Consider the following 17,379-nt stretch of genomic DNA (forward strand, 5'->3'; position numbering starts at 1 on the left):
GAGATGAAGGGTCTAGGCCCGAAACGTCAGCCTTCCTGCTCCTATGATGCTGCTTGGCCTGCTGTGTTCATCCAGCTCTACACCTTGTTATCTCAGATTCTCCAGCATCTGCAGTTCCTACCATCTCTGAAGTAATTAATACATGTCTGATCACCTCAATTAATAACGAAAAGAGAATGCTTTATGATTAAGAACCTTGTCAAATAAAACAGATTAAATGGTACTTTTGTTGTTTCCTTTTAATATTCTTACAAACTAATTTATTTATTAAATCATCAAAATTTAATGACTTCCAGGCTATAAATCAGACAGAATTCTGTCTAAGATACTGATTTCTAATCCCTGTAAAGAAAGTTGATGCCATTTTTTAATAGTCCCTTTTGCATCACAGTTTTTCACATAACCAACCATTAGCTTCAACTACAAGTTAGACTTTCTGCTCTTGGAGAAATGCTTAGCGGTTTACAATTGCAGCGTAAATTCGTTAAAATGTTGTATTCTCATTGATGAACAGATTCTCTTTGTAAGGTACTGAATGCTAATAGATTATTCACTGTATAAACAGAAGATTCATAAGAACATACAAAATAGGAGTAGCTCTGCCATTCAATATGATCATGTCTGATATTCAAATGTAACTCCACTTTCTTGGAATATCCCTGTATCCATTGATTTTTACAAATTCTTTGTGGAAATGGCTGTTGTGATAAGGGGAACATTTGTTGCCCATTCCTAACTGGCTTGCTGAGCCATCCCAGACAGCAGTTAAGAGTTCACCACATTGCCATGAATCTGGAATCACATGCAAGCCAGAGCAGGAAGGATGGTAGATTTCCTTCCCTAAAAGACATTAGAAAACAGATTTATTTTATTGACAATGGTCATATGATAATAGTTTCATGGTGACCATTACTGACACTGGGCTTCAATTCCAGATTTTTAAATTCTAACCTCGACAACAGTCAAATATGAACCATGTCTGCAGCGTTAGCCTGGGTCACTGAATGACTAGACAGTGACATTACCACTACAACACTGTTATTCCTAAATGCACTTTGTACTAAATATCAATTGGTGTCTGTCTCGAATACTCTCAATGAATGAGCATCCACATCTCTGGGGTTCAAATCTGACCAATACACCTGGAGGAGTTTACAGTACAATTTTTAAAAACCTGGTATTATAAAGGTAGTTAGTAATGGTGACCATGACAACTATCACTGATTATTATAAAATCCCATCTAGTTCACTAATGCCCTTTATGGAAGAAAATCTGCCATCCTTACCCAGTTTAGCCTACACGTGACTGCAAACACACAGTAATGCGGTTGACTGTCATCTGCCCTCTGAAATGGCCTAACAAGCCACTCATTTCAAGGGCAATTAAAGATGGGCAACAAATGTTGACCCATTCCCAAGAAAGAAGTTTAAAAAAAGTGGGGTTTTTTGATATCGATCTATCCACTGCATAATCAGACTGTACTTAATTTTAATTAGATTAAATGTCAATCAAAATCTGACTTTTTCCTTTAAGAAATATGACTATTCCAAGTTAGTATGGTGCATTTAGTATTGTTACGTGCATTTATTAAACAACACATGAGCTATGTATACTTATTTAGCAATTGCAATTTGGCAATTATTGTAAATTTGAAAAGTTCGCAATTATAGATATAGGTTTTAGTATAATATGAAAAGCTATGAAATGTCAAAATATGTTTCACTGTGGAGAATAAATTAGGTGGATTACCTTCATTGTCAGAACATGGATTGCATTTTAAATCTCCCATTGATGAGGATGGGTTATACAAATTCTGCTCATTAATGTGAAATAAATAGAAATTTTCACTTACCTATTAGTCAGACAAACTGTGCAGTTTTGCCTCATTAGTACTTTAGAAAATAATATAACAGCATAAAGTAGATACTGAAAATCTGGAAGAATATTTCAAGATATACATGTCTACTTTGTGTCACAATGTTTGTTTAGGCATAGAATAGTTTTTTTTCCTGAAATCATACTGAATTTAAAATAAAAGAATAAACTACAACTCTTGTCAAAATAGCATACGACATTCTGAATGGATTCCAGACCATTTATTATTTCTGCACCATACTACTCCACATGGATTGCAATTTATATTAAATTAGCAATCAGCTTATCATGGATTATGAATTCAAAACATTTTAATAGATTCAAAATATTTTCATTTAACTTGGACATTTTATGTTTGGTTGTGGAATGAGGGTCCCACCGGTTAGACCGGCATTTATTGCTCATTTCTAATTGCCTTAGTGAAGGTGGAAGTATACCACCTTCTTGAACCACTGTAGTCCTTGGGGTGTAGGTATACCGACAATGGTATATTTGCAAGTCAGGATGGCGAATGGCTTGGAGGGCAACTGCAGGTTGTGATGTTCCCCTGCAACTGTCACCCATCTTTGCATTCCAGCCACCATGTGTCAGTAATGAAAGAAATGGATGGTGTGCCAATCAAGCAGGGTGCTTTGTCCTGGATGATGTTGAGCTTCTTCAATGTCGTTGGAGCTGCATCCACCTAGGCATGTGAACAGCATTCTAGCATACTCTTGACTCGTGCTTGTCAGAAAATGACGATACAGGAGATGAGTTACTTGCTGTAGTAGTCCTAGCCTCTGTACTGCTTGTTCAGCTACAGTACTTCTATGGCTGATCTAGTTCAGTTTCTGGTCAATGATATCTCCCATGAAGTTGATAGTGGGGGATTCAACAATGGTAATGCCATTGTATGTCAACGGACGATGGTTAGATCCTTTCTTGTTGGTGATGGATACTGCCTGCCACTTGTGTAATGAAAATGTTGTTCCTTATCAATCCAAACCCGGATATTGTCCAGGTCTTGCTGCATATGGAAATGGTGGTAATCATTGTGTAATCATCAGTGAACATCCCCAAATCAAACCTTATGATGGATGGAGCAGCTGAAGATGGTTAGGCCGAGAGGACTGTCCTGAAGAGCTCCTGCAGAGATGTCCTGGAACTTAAATGATTGACCTCCAACAACCACAACCATCTTCCTTGTATCAACCAACATTTGAATTTTTACCCTGATTCCAAATGACATTGGTTTTGCGAGGTTTTGCACACTTGGTCAAACACTGCCTTAGTTGCGGGGCAATCCACTCTCACCTAAATCTGGAGTTAACTTCTTTTGCCCATTTTTGGTCCAAGGCTGAAATGAGGTCATGAGCAGAGTGGTTCTGGTGGAATACAAACTGAGTGTCATGAGCATTTATTCTTCATAAGTGTCACTCGATAGGACTGTTGGCAACCCCTTCCATCACTTTACTAATTATTGAGAATAGGTTGATAGGGTGGTGAATGGTAGGGTTGGATTTGTCTTGATTCTTTGTGGACATGTCATAACTGTGTCAATCCTCCATGTTATTGGGTAGATGCCAGTGTTTAGCTGTACTGGAACAGGTTGGCTACAGGGTACAGTTAGTTCTGCAGCATGTTCCAAACCCACGACCACTTCCATCCAGAAGGACTAGGTCAGCAGACGTATGGGAACACCATCACTTGCAAGTTCCTCTCCAAGCCACTCACGATCCTGACTTGGGAAATACATCGCCGTTCCTTCACTGTCGCTGGGTCAAAATTCTGGAATTCCCTCCCGAATGGCATTGTTGGTCAACCCACAGCAGGTGGACTGCAGCGGTTCAGGAAGGCAGCTGACCACCACCTTCTCACGGTCAACTAGGGATGGGTAAGAAATGCTGGCCAGTCAGGGATGCCCACATCCCACAAATGATTAAAAAAAAACTAATTGGTTGTGGGATTGCTTAGTTATGTCTAACACTTGCTGCTTCTGCTGTTTATCATTCAAGTAGTCCTGTTTTGTAGCCTCATCAGGTTGCCACCTTGTTTTAGGTATGTCTGGTGCTGCTTCTGTCATGCTATCCTGGACCCTTGATAGAATCAGGTTTGATCCTCTGATTTAATGATTGCGTGGGAGATATGCTTACTAACTTACTAGTTATGTTATTGGAGTATCAATAAATAGTCATTTGAGTAGCCAATACTCACAGTCACCCTCAGCCAACTGCCCTCGCACATCCATGTGTGAGACAGTCACCATCCTCAAATGGTGTCCTTCCATCCTCTCTACATAAACTATCATGACTACTAAGTTCTCTCTGCTCTCTCTCCCTTCCTATGGGAGAAGAGGGCTCAAAGCAGAGACCAAGGTTTTGAGGACTGTGCAGCAATGGGGTGCTACGAAAGCATTGACTTCCCACTGATATGCACATTATCGGTCACTGACAATGTGTGACAAGGCCACTTCTTCCACTGGGAAGTCGTCTGCATTCCAGAAGTCTCCAGATGTGAGCAATAACCTGCCATGAGATCCTGAGCTACTCGTGCTCAAACACAGTCCTCCGCATGTGGAGACTGTGTTGAGGTGAGCTTCCCTCCTTCTAGTTGCATCTCGGTTTCCATGTGGAAGGGCTTGCGATTGACAGAAAAGCTGCTGCTGTGGGCATTGATCCTGTGGCCACTAATGGTGCAAATTGATGGCATGACCTCTGCCTGTGATCCTCAGTAGAGATGGAAGGTAGCGATGAATAAACTGTGCCCATGCCACTTTTAACGTTGGTAGCAGAGGCATGTCGCTGAATTTGCGTGAACTGTTAGACAGGTGAATTACCCTCCTAGAAGTTGGCAAATCACTTGTCAAATAGTGAAAGCTCTCTCTGAAGAAGTAGTACTTCAAACTGCAGCCTCTCAATGGCCATAACGGGGGTTCTTCAGCTTCATTCATCAAAGCAGTTCAAGGTGGCTAGTTTTGAAGAAACTCGTCCCACTGTGCACTTACTGTGGTGAGTTACTGACAGGCCTAAGAGGTTCTATTGCCATGAATTCAGAATACCATGTGTAAAAACACCTCATCAGAGACTTCTTAACAACCTCAATTATTTTGCAATTATCTATCTGATGGATCCAAAGGTTTAACCTGTTCTCTTTCATTCCTGCCCTGGGGATAGTTAGGAGAGAGCAGGGCCACACTGGGAGTCTGGTCCAACTTCAACATTCGGGATATTCTCATCTCACCAGCACCTGAGTCCCCTCCTACTGTCCTATCTCACAATCTAACCACAGTCATGGAGAATTTAAATTCAATTAATTCAAGAAATCAGGAATTAAAAGCTAATGTCAGTAATGATGACCATGAATTTACCAAAGTTTTTACACTAATGTTCTTCAGAGAAGGAAGTGCTCCGTCCTTACTCAGTTTGGATAGCCCACACCATTAATCATCCTTGAAAATTACCTCTGTTGCATGAAAGAAGACAATTCAACATTTCAAGTGCAAGTAAACCCGGGCAATAAATGTATGTCTCAACAGCAATGCCCTCATCCCATGAATAAATAAAAATAAATGTAGTAACATGTAGTTAAAAATTCTGTTGGCTATTTTTCTATAACTTTAGTTGACGACAACACTCAACGATTGTAATGTTTCATAGCTGAGTTTCTTGATGGCTACAACTGTTGAAAATTGTGATAAATGTTGTCACATTAGGGGTGGTGAGACCTGTTAGCATCATCAGGCCTCATGCTGCCAACATCAGGCACATAATGTGTTCATCTTGACCACCCACCTGCCAAAATCCATTTGCAATTAAATTTTCCCTTTCCTTTCTCATTAATGTGTGTTCTGGATTTTGTCTACATGCTTTGGTATTTATGCCCAATTATCAATGTGGCTTTTGAAAATAGCGTCACTCAACATTGAGCTGTTCTACAGTTGACTGGCATCACAGGCAGCTGGCCTACAATACTTGACCAAGACCTGAAACCCATGTAACTAAAATAATTCCACAATAAGATATATGCAAAGGAATTTCTTCTTTCAGAGGATAATGAATGTCTGGAACTCTATACTCTGGAGAGTTGAGGAGGATAGATCACAGAAAGTAATTAAAGAAGAGGTAGATAGAATTTTGAAATATGGAGGAGTTGGGGGCATAAAGAGCTGACACAAAAGTGGAATTGAGGCCTGCAGCAGATTAGCCATGATTTTACAGAATGGTTTGAGGGATGAATAGCCTGCTCCTGCTCCATTTCTTTACGCTTTTAAATTACTCCGAGGAAGTCCGGCATTGATGTCCTGGACCTAAGAAGACTAACTTCCAACAATCACAACCAAGTTCCTCTGTGCCAGGTATGACTCTAACCAGCAAAGAATTTCCCCTTGATTCACACTGACTCCAGTTCTACTATGGCTTCTTAATGCCACACTCAGTCAACTTCAGCCTTGACATCAAGGGTAGTCACTCTCACTTCACCTCTGGAATTCAGCTCTTTTGTCTATGGTTGAATCAAGGCTGTACTGATGTCAGGAACTGAATAGCCCTGGTGGAATCCAAATTGTGAATCAGTCAGCAAGTTATCAATAAGCATGTGCATTGTGATATTATCCATCACTTTACTGATGGGTAGGCTGATGGGGCAGTAATTGCCTTGGTTGGATATTTCCCGCATTATGTACAGGACATAAGTGGGCAATTTTCCACCCATATCAAGTAGATGTCAGTTTTCGAGATGCTTTTCTCAGGATGTGGTAGGTTCTGAAACACAAATTTTCAGTAGGACTGCCTGAATGCAGTCAGGGCAACATCACATAGAGTGATGCTGAGGAGCTCCGGAGGAGAAAAAGATGGTTCAGTGACTCGGCATTTCTATCTTTTGCAACCCTGTTGCTCCTCGCATGAGCTCCTCCACTCATCAATAATCTCTGATATCCACATTGTTTAGGTGGAAATGTTTAGGGTAATTTTCTACATGTTCATTTCTTAGAATTGCCTTGGTAGTTCTCCAAAACTAGAGCTGTTCAATAACTTTGTTATTGCTGGCCTTCACCGTGAAAGTATTAAAAAATAGTACATAGACTATTAATAAAGGTATGATGCAGGGAGGCGATGGCCTAGTGGTATTATTGCTGGACTGTTAATCCAGAGATCTAGATAACGTTCTGGGGACTTGGGTTCGAATACCGCCACGGCAGCTGGTGGAATTTGAATTCAATAAATATTTGGAATTAAGAGTGAATCCATTGTCGATTGTCAGGAAAAACCTAACTGGTTCACTAATGTCCTTTAGGGAAGGAAACTGCCATCCTTACCTGGTCTGGCCTACATGTGACCTCAGAGTCAATGTGGTTGACTCTTAACTGCCCTCTGGGCAATTAGGGATGGGCAATAACTGCTGCCTAGCCAGCGACACCCTCATCTCGTGAATGAATAAAGAAAAAAAAATCATGAAGTATTAATGAAAATTCTGAACTTGCAAAGATGTTCCTATAACTGAATGGTTCGCAGTATAATAAAAGAATAGTGCAGATGCTGGAAATTTGAAAAAAGATTAAGTGTTAGAAATGCTCAGCAGCTGAGACAGCATTTGTGAAGAGAGAAGCACAGTTAACATTTCAGCTCAAGACCCTTGTGTCAGAAAGTTGCTGGTTAGCAGTTTATTCACACTAGGAAAATCTGTTATTCATTTTCTAAAATCCAGTGTGTTCATGAAGAATGAGGAAACAAAAAACATAACTCTGTTGATAAGCTAATAAGACTTTCAATCCAACAAGTCAACCTACACAGGATTTCTGTACATAATCCTCACTTGTGGCATTTTCCCATGACCAGAAAACTTTTCTACAAGAAAATGTGCATTAAACCTGATAATATTATAATAAGAGATAGTAGGAACTGCTGATGCTGGAGAATCTGAGATAACAAGGTGTAGAGCTGGATGGATACAACAGGCCAAGCAGCATCAGAGGAGCAGGAAAGCTAATGTTTCGGGTCGAGACCCTTCTTCAGAAATGGGGGAGGGGAAGGGGATCCTGAAATAAATAGGGAGAGAGGGGGAGGCAGTCAGAAGTTGTATAAAGGAGAAGATAGGTGGAGAGGAGACAGACAGGTCAAAGAGGTGGGGTTGGAGCCAGTAAAGGTGAATGCAGGTGTGGAGTTAGGGCGGGGTTAGGTCGGTCCAGGGAGGACGGACAGGTCAAGGAGGAAGGATGAGGTTAGTGGGTAGGAGATGGGGGTGGGGCTTGAGGTGGGAGGAATGGTTAGGGAGGCGGGGATGAGCTGGGCTGGTTTTGGGATGCGGTCGGGGGAGGGGAGATTTTGAAGCTTGTGAAGTCCACAATGATACCCTTGGGCTGCAGGGTTCCCAAACAAAATATGAGTTGCTGTTCCTGCAGCCTTTGGGTGGCATCATTGTGGCAATGCAGGAGGCCCAGGATGGACATGTCGTCCAAGGGGTGGGAGGGGGAGTTGAAATGGTTCGCAACTGGGAGGTGTAGTTGTTTGTTGCGAACCAATATTATAATAATCTGCTATGAAATAGAATTTTCTGTTAATAAAAATATAACAATTTTGATCCACATTTAAGGCATGAAGGTGATGGTGAGCCACTAAAAACATGATTCATACACAGTATGCTTAAACTTCCAAACAAAAATTGCTCAGCTCTATTCACTCGTGTGACAAATTACTTTTGTGAAATAAAATTGAAAATTTATTTTAAATGTACATGACAAATGGAATATATTATGGTTAAGAGGAATTTAGTCATTTGAGGAGACATTTATTATGTCTCGTTGTGAATTGTAACATACCATCTGGTTGTATGTTTCGTTTTATAAATTAAGCTCAGAATCACTTACCATTTTCTGCACTCTGGTGGTTGTGCGCATTCTATGAAAAATGAATCTTATTTTGCAATGGAAGCAGAAAACATTAGGGAAGAAATGCTATTATTTCTAAATGCATTTCTTCAGCATCTGCAAGTGAGGAAGGAGTTGTTTAAGACTCTTTTTTAATACACTAATTAGTGTTTAAACATCAAACTAAGCTATTGTGAATAAATGAAAACATTTGTTTTTGGACAATTATTTTGGAAAAAGGTTGCTCAATGGAAAATATTAAGATAAATGCTAAAATGTATATTCCATGTATATTTGTGGTACCAGTTTCAGCTATGATTGCAAAACTGATTTTATTAGTTCTACTTATATATACAAACACAGCATAACATAAAGAAAATAAATTGTAAACACGTACACAGATAGCACATCTAAACATAACAGGCAAGAAAGGTCCAGAATGAGAATGAATAAAGGCCATATATTAATTGAAGTAATATATTTGGAGAATTTTAAATGTGATTTTCTCTTTCACTTATGTTACAATTAGAAAGCTGCTTATGTTCTATTGTCCTGGACCACCAATGTCCGCATATCAGGAGAGCATGGAGTATCACCAAATAGAACCTTGAGTAATCGTCCTGTAACAAATGATGAATGAAGGATTTGTGACTATTTGGCATGTAACGGATCAAGTCTGTGTTATAAATGAATACATAATTTTTAATAATTTGACCAATAAGAACAGAAGAAGGAATATGTCACTTTACCTTTCAGTGTTTGATATCAGAAATATAAATACAAAAAACTCCACTTGAGAACATAAAAGGCAGTTTTAATGTTTCATTGAAAGACTTCAGCGAGTAGGTTGTTACATTGCAAAACATATATTTAGAAAAACTGAATGACAAATATGGTAACCTGTCCTACAAGGCAAAGAGAAAAGCTCCTAAGTCATGAGTGTAAAGTATTCCTTAGGGTCATCACACCGACATTAAGCACATTTGAAAGCTTACCAATAACACAAAACCTTAAAATGGTGTATTATACATTAATCTTTCTAAAAGTTTGAATTCAGTAAAGTTGTACTTTATATATCTTTACACAGAGGGTTCATAATCCAAGTACAGTCCCCACTGATTCAAAAGGATAACGTATATATTTTGAAATATTAATGCACAGTTTTACAAATAAGGGTAATGAAATAAAATGACTTGTAACTATTGCCTCAATCTTTGACCATGTTATGGATTGAAATTCTTCTGAAATAGCTCATAATTTCATTTTTACACTTTTAATTCAGGTGTTTCATTATTTTTGATCTGAACTTGTGTAGCTAACTTGCCTGCTTTGTTAGGAGTGTTTAGATACAAAAACGTGTGCAACTGAAACTATTCATCAAAATTTAACAGTGAATAGGTTTATTTCTAAATATGATTAGAGGCAGTAGCTACATTATTCCTCCTCCAGTCAGTTATTGGCACTTTCTAGGTCAAGAACAATCGTATAATTTCTAGATTCTTGTTAACGGAACTAAGGAGAAAATCAAAGACAAGTGGCAACCGGTGAAGGTAATTACTCAGCTTCCAACATAGTCGCTAATGGTTGAATAATGAAACATTTTTATTAACCTACCCCATGTCCTGAACATTTTCTTGCACCACTAGTTTCAGGGCAGATACTGAAATTAAATGCTTTCAGAGGAAGACACTTGCGATTGATACACATTCTGTCCTGTCCACATGGGGTTCCATCTTGCACGTACCCAAGATCTGTGACTTCATCTAATATGACATGGCCACCACTAGAAAAAACAAACAGAACAATATACTTCAAAGTAGAAACTCATAAGTGATTTATCATTTTTAGAGGGCATATTTGGCACACTGATATAGATGTTTATGTGAACAATTCTAACAAAGTGGTGGAAAGTGAGTAAATCACCCAAACTGGAGGAACTAGACCCTAGGGTTCAACTCTCACAGTAAGTCCACTTTTCAATGCCATTCATTGTACACCATTTTTAACCATGATGCCGTCTCTCTTTTTTTCTTTCAGGGACCAGCAGGATGTTCACCAGCTCTGTGGAGAAACCGGAAACTGCTTCCTCAACCTCTGAGGACAAGAGTACGGAGGCCTGAGAGGAAGTATCGGCAAAGCCGTCTCTTTGGCTCCCTCAAGCTCGGTTACAGTCACTTTAGTAGGAACATTAGCGTTAGAAATATTGGGAACACAATTTGGTGGGCACCTCACTGCCACAGCTCTGTAGCAGTTACATTCCAGGCTACACAGACTTAAACAAACAGTTGCAGTGCCAAATCAAGCAAATTTATACAAACCTGAGACTTCATATACAGCGCAATGTCATCCATGCCAATAAAGTACCTTTAATAGGTTTTCTTTCTTTCCTGCCACTGCCTCTCAGTGTAGTCCCTGGATCCACAGCTGGGTGGATGAAGAAGCTCAGCACTGGAGCTCACTGGATGCTTCAAAGCATGATACTGTTCTGTGCAACAGAGCATTTAAAAGGCAGGATTGGATAGACTGCGCTTGTTTTCCTTGGAACAGAGCAGACTAAGGGGATTATGCTTCAGATATACAAAATTATGAGGAGTAGAGATAGGGTAAGCAGGAAGAAACTTCTTTCCTTGGTGGACAGATCAACGATAGGGGGCATAAATCTAAGGCATGGGACAGAAAGTTGAGAGGGGATATGCGGGAAAGATTTTTCTCTCAAAGGGTGGTGGAAATCTAGAACTTACTGCTTGTCAGGGTGGTGGAGGCAGAAACCCTCATAACATTGAAGGAGCATTTAGATGTGCACTTGCGACACCAAGGCATACACGGCCATGAGGTGGAAAATGGGGTTAGAATAGATTGGGGCTTGATTTTGAATGGCACAGAGTTGATGGGTCGAAGGGCCTTTTTTCTGTGCTGTAGACCTCTATGACTCTATAAACAAGAGTTGTCACAAGTGTTAAATTCACTCAAAATCCTTCATATTATAATATACATTATGACGTAGAAGGTAAAGCAAATTTAGGCTGGCTGGATTTTTCAGATATTTTTCATCAACCTGGTGAAGTGTATTACACACACCACAGGGATAGTTTGGACATGGACCTGCACCTGACTCAGAGGTACGCACAGCACCACTGCACCACAGGAGCCCAGCTGGATTTTTTTTTTCCTTCTTTATATCCAGCAATGATCTTACACACAACAGAACAGTCCTTTTTTGCATTGCCAAGTCACCCATGGTATTTTTGCCCATCTATTAACCACCACTAGTAAATCACCCACTTGCACAATTGAGTAATGTATGTGCAAACCCCATTAAGGGAGGCTGGAATTTTTTTTTAAGATCAAACTGTCCAGAGACGTTATAACACACCTCTGGAGCAGGTAGGAGCTACTTCCCCCCCTCTGTGGTCGAGAATGCCCTCAACCGTGTCTCCTGCATTTCCCGCAACTCATCCCTCACGCCCCCTCCCCGCAATAACAACCAAAACAGAATCCCCCTCGTCCTCACGTACCACCCCACCAACCTCCGGATCCAACGCATCATCTTCCGACACTTCTGCCATCTGCAATCTGACCCCACCACCAAAGACATGTTTCCCTCCCCACCCTTATCTGCTTTCCGGAGGGACCACTCTCCGGGACTCTTCCGTAGCTACACTGGCCCTAAACCCCACCTCTTCCTCCGTTACATTGATGACTGTGTCGGCGCCACCTCGTGCTCCCACAAGGAGCTCGAACAGTTCATCCACTTCACCAACACCTTCCACCCCAACCTTAAGTTTACCTGGACCATCTCTGATACCTCTCTCTCCTTCCTGAACCTCTCTGTTTCCATCTCTGGCTACCACCTGGAAATCGATATCCATTTCAAGCCCACCAACTCCCACAGCTACCTAAAATACACCTCCTCCCACCCACCTTCCTGCAAAAATGCCATCCCCTATTCCCAATTCCTTCGCCTCCGCCGCATCTGCTCCCAGGATGAGACATTCCACTTCCGTACATCTCAGATGTCCTCATTTTTCAAGGACTGTAACTTCCCCACTTCAGTGGTCAAGAACGCCCTCGACCGTGTCTCCCACATTTCCCGCAACTCATCCCTCAAACCCCTCCCCGCAATATCAACCAAAACAGAATCCCCCTCATCCTCACGTACCACCCCACCAACCTCCGGATCCAACGCATCATCCTCCGACACTTCCACCATCTGCAATCCGACCCCACCGCCAAAGACATCTTTCCCTCCCCACCCTTATCTGCTTTCCGGAGGGACCACTCTCTCCGGGACTCCCTTGTCCGCTCCACACTCCCCTCCAGCCCCACCACACCCAGCACTTTTCCCTGCAACCGCAGGAAGTGCTACACCTGCTCCCACACCTCCCACCTCACCCCCATCCCAGTCCCCAAGAAGACTTTCCACATCAAGCAGATGTTCACCTGCACATCTGCTAATGTGGTATACTGCATCCGCTGTTCCCGTTGTGGCCTCCTATATATTGGGGAAACCAAGCGGAGGCTTGGGGACCGCTTTGCAGAACACCTACGCTCGGTTCGCACTAAACAACTGCACCTCCCAGTCGCGAACCATTTCAACTCCCCCTCCCATTCCTCAGATGACATGTCCATCCTGGGCCTCCTGCAGTGCCACAACGATGCCACCCGAAGGTTGCAGGAACAGCAACTCATATTCTGCTTGCAACCCTGCAGCCCAATGGTATCAATGTGGATTTCACAAGCTTCAAAATCTCCCCTCCCCCAACCCCATCCCAAAACCAGTCCAGCTCGTCCCCGCCTCCCTAACCTGTCCTTCCACCCGCCTATCCCCTCCTCCCACCTCAAGCCGCACCCCCATCTCCTACCTACTAATCTCATCCCGCTCCCTTGACCTGTCCGTCCTCCCTGGACTGACCTATCTCCTCCCTAACTCCCCAGCTACACTCACCTTTACTGGCTCCATCCCCGCCTCTTTGACCTGTCTGTCTCCTCTCCACCTATCTTCTCCTCTATCCATCTTATATCCGCCTCCCCCTCTCTCCCTATTTATTTCAGAACCCCCTTCCCCTCCCCCATTTCTGAAGAAGGGTCTAGGCCTGAAATGTCAGCCTTCCTGCTCCTCTGATGCTGCTTGGCCTGCTGTGTTCATCCAGCTCTACACCTTGTTATCTCAGGAGTTGAACTGGGCCATCTGGCACAGTGGTAGGGACACCACCACTGCATCACAAGAGTCCTCAATTAGAATAGAATAGATCATAGAATCCCTACAGTGTGGAAACAGGCCCTTTGGCCCAACAAGTTCACACCGACCCATCCCCCTATAACCCACCAAATCGCCACATCCCTGAACACTACAGGCAATTTAGCATGGCTAATCCACCTAACCTGCACATCTTTGGACTGTGGGAGGAAAACAGAGCATCTGGAGGAAACCCATGCAGAAATGGTGGAGAATGTGCAAACTCCACGCAGACAGTCGCCCAAGGCTGGAATCAAACCTGGGTCCCTGGCGCTGTGAGGCAGCAGTGCTAACCACTGAGCCACCGTGCCATCCACAAGACTGAGACTGGATTTTTTTTCTTTTTTTACGTCTGGAAGTGCTGTCACATACAACCAAACAATTTCTTACCCAGTGACCAAATCACCATGACTTTTTTTTTTGTTTTGACTAATAATTACCACCAGAGACGGGATCCTTTAGGTAACCTGACCAATATATTGTAGCTTTAATTCAGTATCAATTATTGTAGAGTAATTAGCAGGAAATATATGAGCCAATAAGACGGTATGCATTCAATTATAGCAGGTATATAAACTTCAAAGTATATTACAGAGCTGGAATAAAATAAAAAAATGGTTGCACTCATGGAGAAGATACAATTTAAAAGTGGTTCTGCTGCTTTAATAGACAGATCTGGAGTATTGTACATGCTTCTGATATCAATAATCTATTTTACAAGGGCACAGACTGCCTAGCAGGTATTGGAAACTTAGGGTTACGATTCTACTTCCAATAACACATTTTCAGGAAACAGTATAATTTGTACATTGACGTGAAAAAATAAACCTTAGGGCACTTCCCAGTGCACTCAAGTGAGAGATCTGATATTTAAAATAGCTACCTCCAATTACTTGGGCTTTACACTGGGTATAGTTATACTATTGTTCTGGGACAAGTCATAATTTAGGAGTCACTATGTAGCCCACTGGTGTGTCACATAAGTTTATGAAATATATTTCAAAGCCAAGTGGGAATGTGTGTTGTGAGGAAGAAGCAAAGCATCTTCAGGAAGATTTGGACAGGCTTAATGAATCGGCAAGAACACGTCTGATGGAACAGAATGTGAGCTTGTCCTCTTTGGCAGGAGAAACAGATATGCAGAGTATTTTACAAATGGCAAGAGGGTGGAAAGTATCGATATAAAATGGGGCATAGGTGTCCTTGACGATAATTCTTTGAATGCAAACATGTGGGTACAGCAAGCTATTCAGAAAGCTAATCGAATCTTTATCATAAAAGAATTTAAGTACAGGAGTAGTGAAGTCTTGTTTTAATTGCACAGCAGCTTGGTTAGATCGCAGCTGGAGTACTGTGAGCAATTTTGGTTTCCGTACCTCAAAAAGGATAGTATCACCTTACAGGCAGTGAACAAAATCATCAGACTTATTCTCAGGATGGCAGGACCGTCCAATGAAGAGAGATTGAGCCAACTCTGCCTGTGTTCTCCACAGTTTTGAAGAATGAAGTGATTTCATTGAACTTTGATAGATGCAAATAAGATGTTTCCCCTGCTTGTGGAGTCAAGGGCCGTAATTTGAAAATAAATGGGATATGTCTTAAAACTGAGATGAGGACATAGGTTTTTACTCAGAGGTAGTAAATATTTGGAATTCTCTACTCCACATGGCTATGGGAGCTCAGACTTTGAGTAACTTCAAGAAGGAGATTCATAGATTTCTGAATACCAGTGGTATACAGGGTTGTGGGATAATGTGGATGAAAGGCATTGAAGTGTTTAATCAGCCATTTTCGTATTAAATGGAAGAAGAAACTTGATGGGTAGTTCCTATGTTGCTAATTAATCCTTTCCAATGTCTGAGTACGTGGACAATCCTACCTCCTCCTGTACATTGCTCTTAATATGAGTGCAGGGTACAGTCAGCAGCATGACTTTGTTTATAGAAGGTCGGGGGTTTTAGTTGTGATGGGCAGCATGTCGGTGCAGGCTCGGAAGGCCAAAGGTCCTGTTCCTGTGCTGTAATTTTCTTTGTTCTTTGATTTTTGTTCGAACAGTAGGAGGCCTGTAGCTTTAGTGTAACCGGAGCTGAGGCTATGAGGAAGGTTAGGTAATTGAGCTCATTTCTTGGACAAAAAAATTTCAGGCTTATGAAGGGAGCTGGCCAAGTTGGTCAAACGCTTATTTCAGGATTTTTTTTTGTCAAGGTTTCAAATATCTTAACAATCATGAGTGAGAAGAGCACACACTCTCACTCAAAGATTAATAGAATTCTGGAATGATTTACCATTCAGAAAGCTAATGGAATGGTCGTCTTTATCAGAAGAGAATTGTGATATCTCTGTAATCTCCTCTAGCTCCTACATCCTTCCATATCTTTGTCACCTCCTCCAGCCCCTTCACCCCTCCCTATCTCTGTAATCTCTTCTGGCCCCTACATCACTCTTATCTCTAAAGCCCCTCCAGCCCCTACATCCCTACCTATCTCTGTCATCTCCTCCTGTCCATACACCCCTCCCCATCTTTGTAATCTCTTCTTGTCCCTATACCCCTCCCTATCTCAGTAACCTCCTTGAGTCACTACACTCCTCCCTATCTCCTTAACCTTGTCCAGCCATTCAAGCAGGCAGTGCTTGTGGGCTCAAGAAACAATTATATGTCCTTCTAGAGAAGAAAGGAAGTAAAGGAAAATTATGAGAATGTTAAAATTCAGCTGCTTTCTCATGTTCTTACAAATTCTTCTATGTTTAAAAACATTCAAATACTTTTCATGCTTTACTGTAAAAAAGTAGTTATATTTGCACATTCTATTTTGTAAAAACTACATGGGAAGTTTTGCTTGCATGACAAGTAGTTTATTTGAAAGCGTATAAGTATAAAACTAAGTTTAATGATGTCACTATGCAAAACATAACAACTGAAATGAAATGCAAAGTAAATGTTTAATAAGCATCACAATTGTAATTAATTGTAAACACCATCGAGCACACTATAAGCCTAATCAAGACTGACAATGAATTTAATTAAAATGACTAAATGAGCAAATCATAAGAAATGATTTGATTCCACTGTGAAACTACTGGCAGTCACTGCTAATTACTATCATTGATGGCTAAAGGCAATCTAAAAGAGATTTTCATTTCCCTTATAGTCAGTACACGACTGCATATCCCACTCAATTTTATTTCCCTTTAGGGTTGGGGTATTGTTACCATGGACAAACTGATCTGATATCACCAACTTGCTGTCATAGTCAAAAGTAAAAATGATTCCTTGGCTCTTTGTGAAACAGGCTGGGTGTTTTGGAAGTAGTATTCTGTACATGATTATGATGTTAATTCACTTGTCACCTACACTGTGGGAGCTGACATGTTAAATTTTGCCCAAAGTCCAAAATGACGTTGCACTTTCAGAAGAGCTTGCCTAGC

At 41.3% G+C, this 17,379-nt stretch overlaps 1 protein-coding gene across 1 annotated transcript in view; it reads right to left on the reverse strand.

The window, feature by feature from the left end:
* The window catches only part of LOC109928491 (disintegrin and metalloproteinase domain-containing protein 22), a 320,108-nt gene that overhangs the window by 58,286 nt on the left and 244,443 nt on the right, over positions 1–17,379 (reverse strand). The window contains exon 23 of the mRNA XM_048607855.1: positions 10,332–10,500. Within this exon, the coding sequence (XP_048463812.1) occupies positions 10,332–10,500 (169 nt within the window). The remainder of the gene's footprint in view (positions 1–10,331; positions 10,501–17,379) is intronic.

The sequence above is a fragment of the Rhincodon typus genome, chromosome 2 (genome assembly GCF_021869965.1).
Source record: "Rhincodon typus isolate 14 chromosome 2, sRhiTyp1.1, whole genome shotgun sequence".
Classification (NCBI taxonomy): Eukaryota; Metazoa; Chordata; class Chondrichthyes; order Orectolobiformes; family Rhincodontidae; genus Rhincodon; species Rhincodon typus.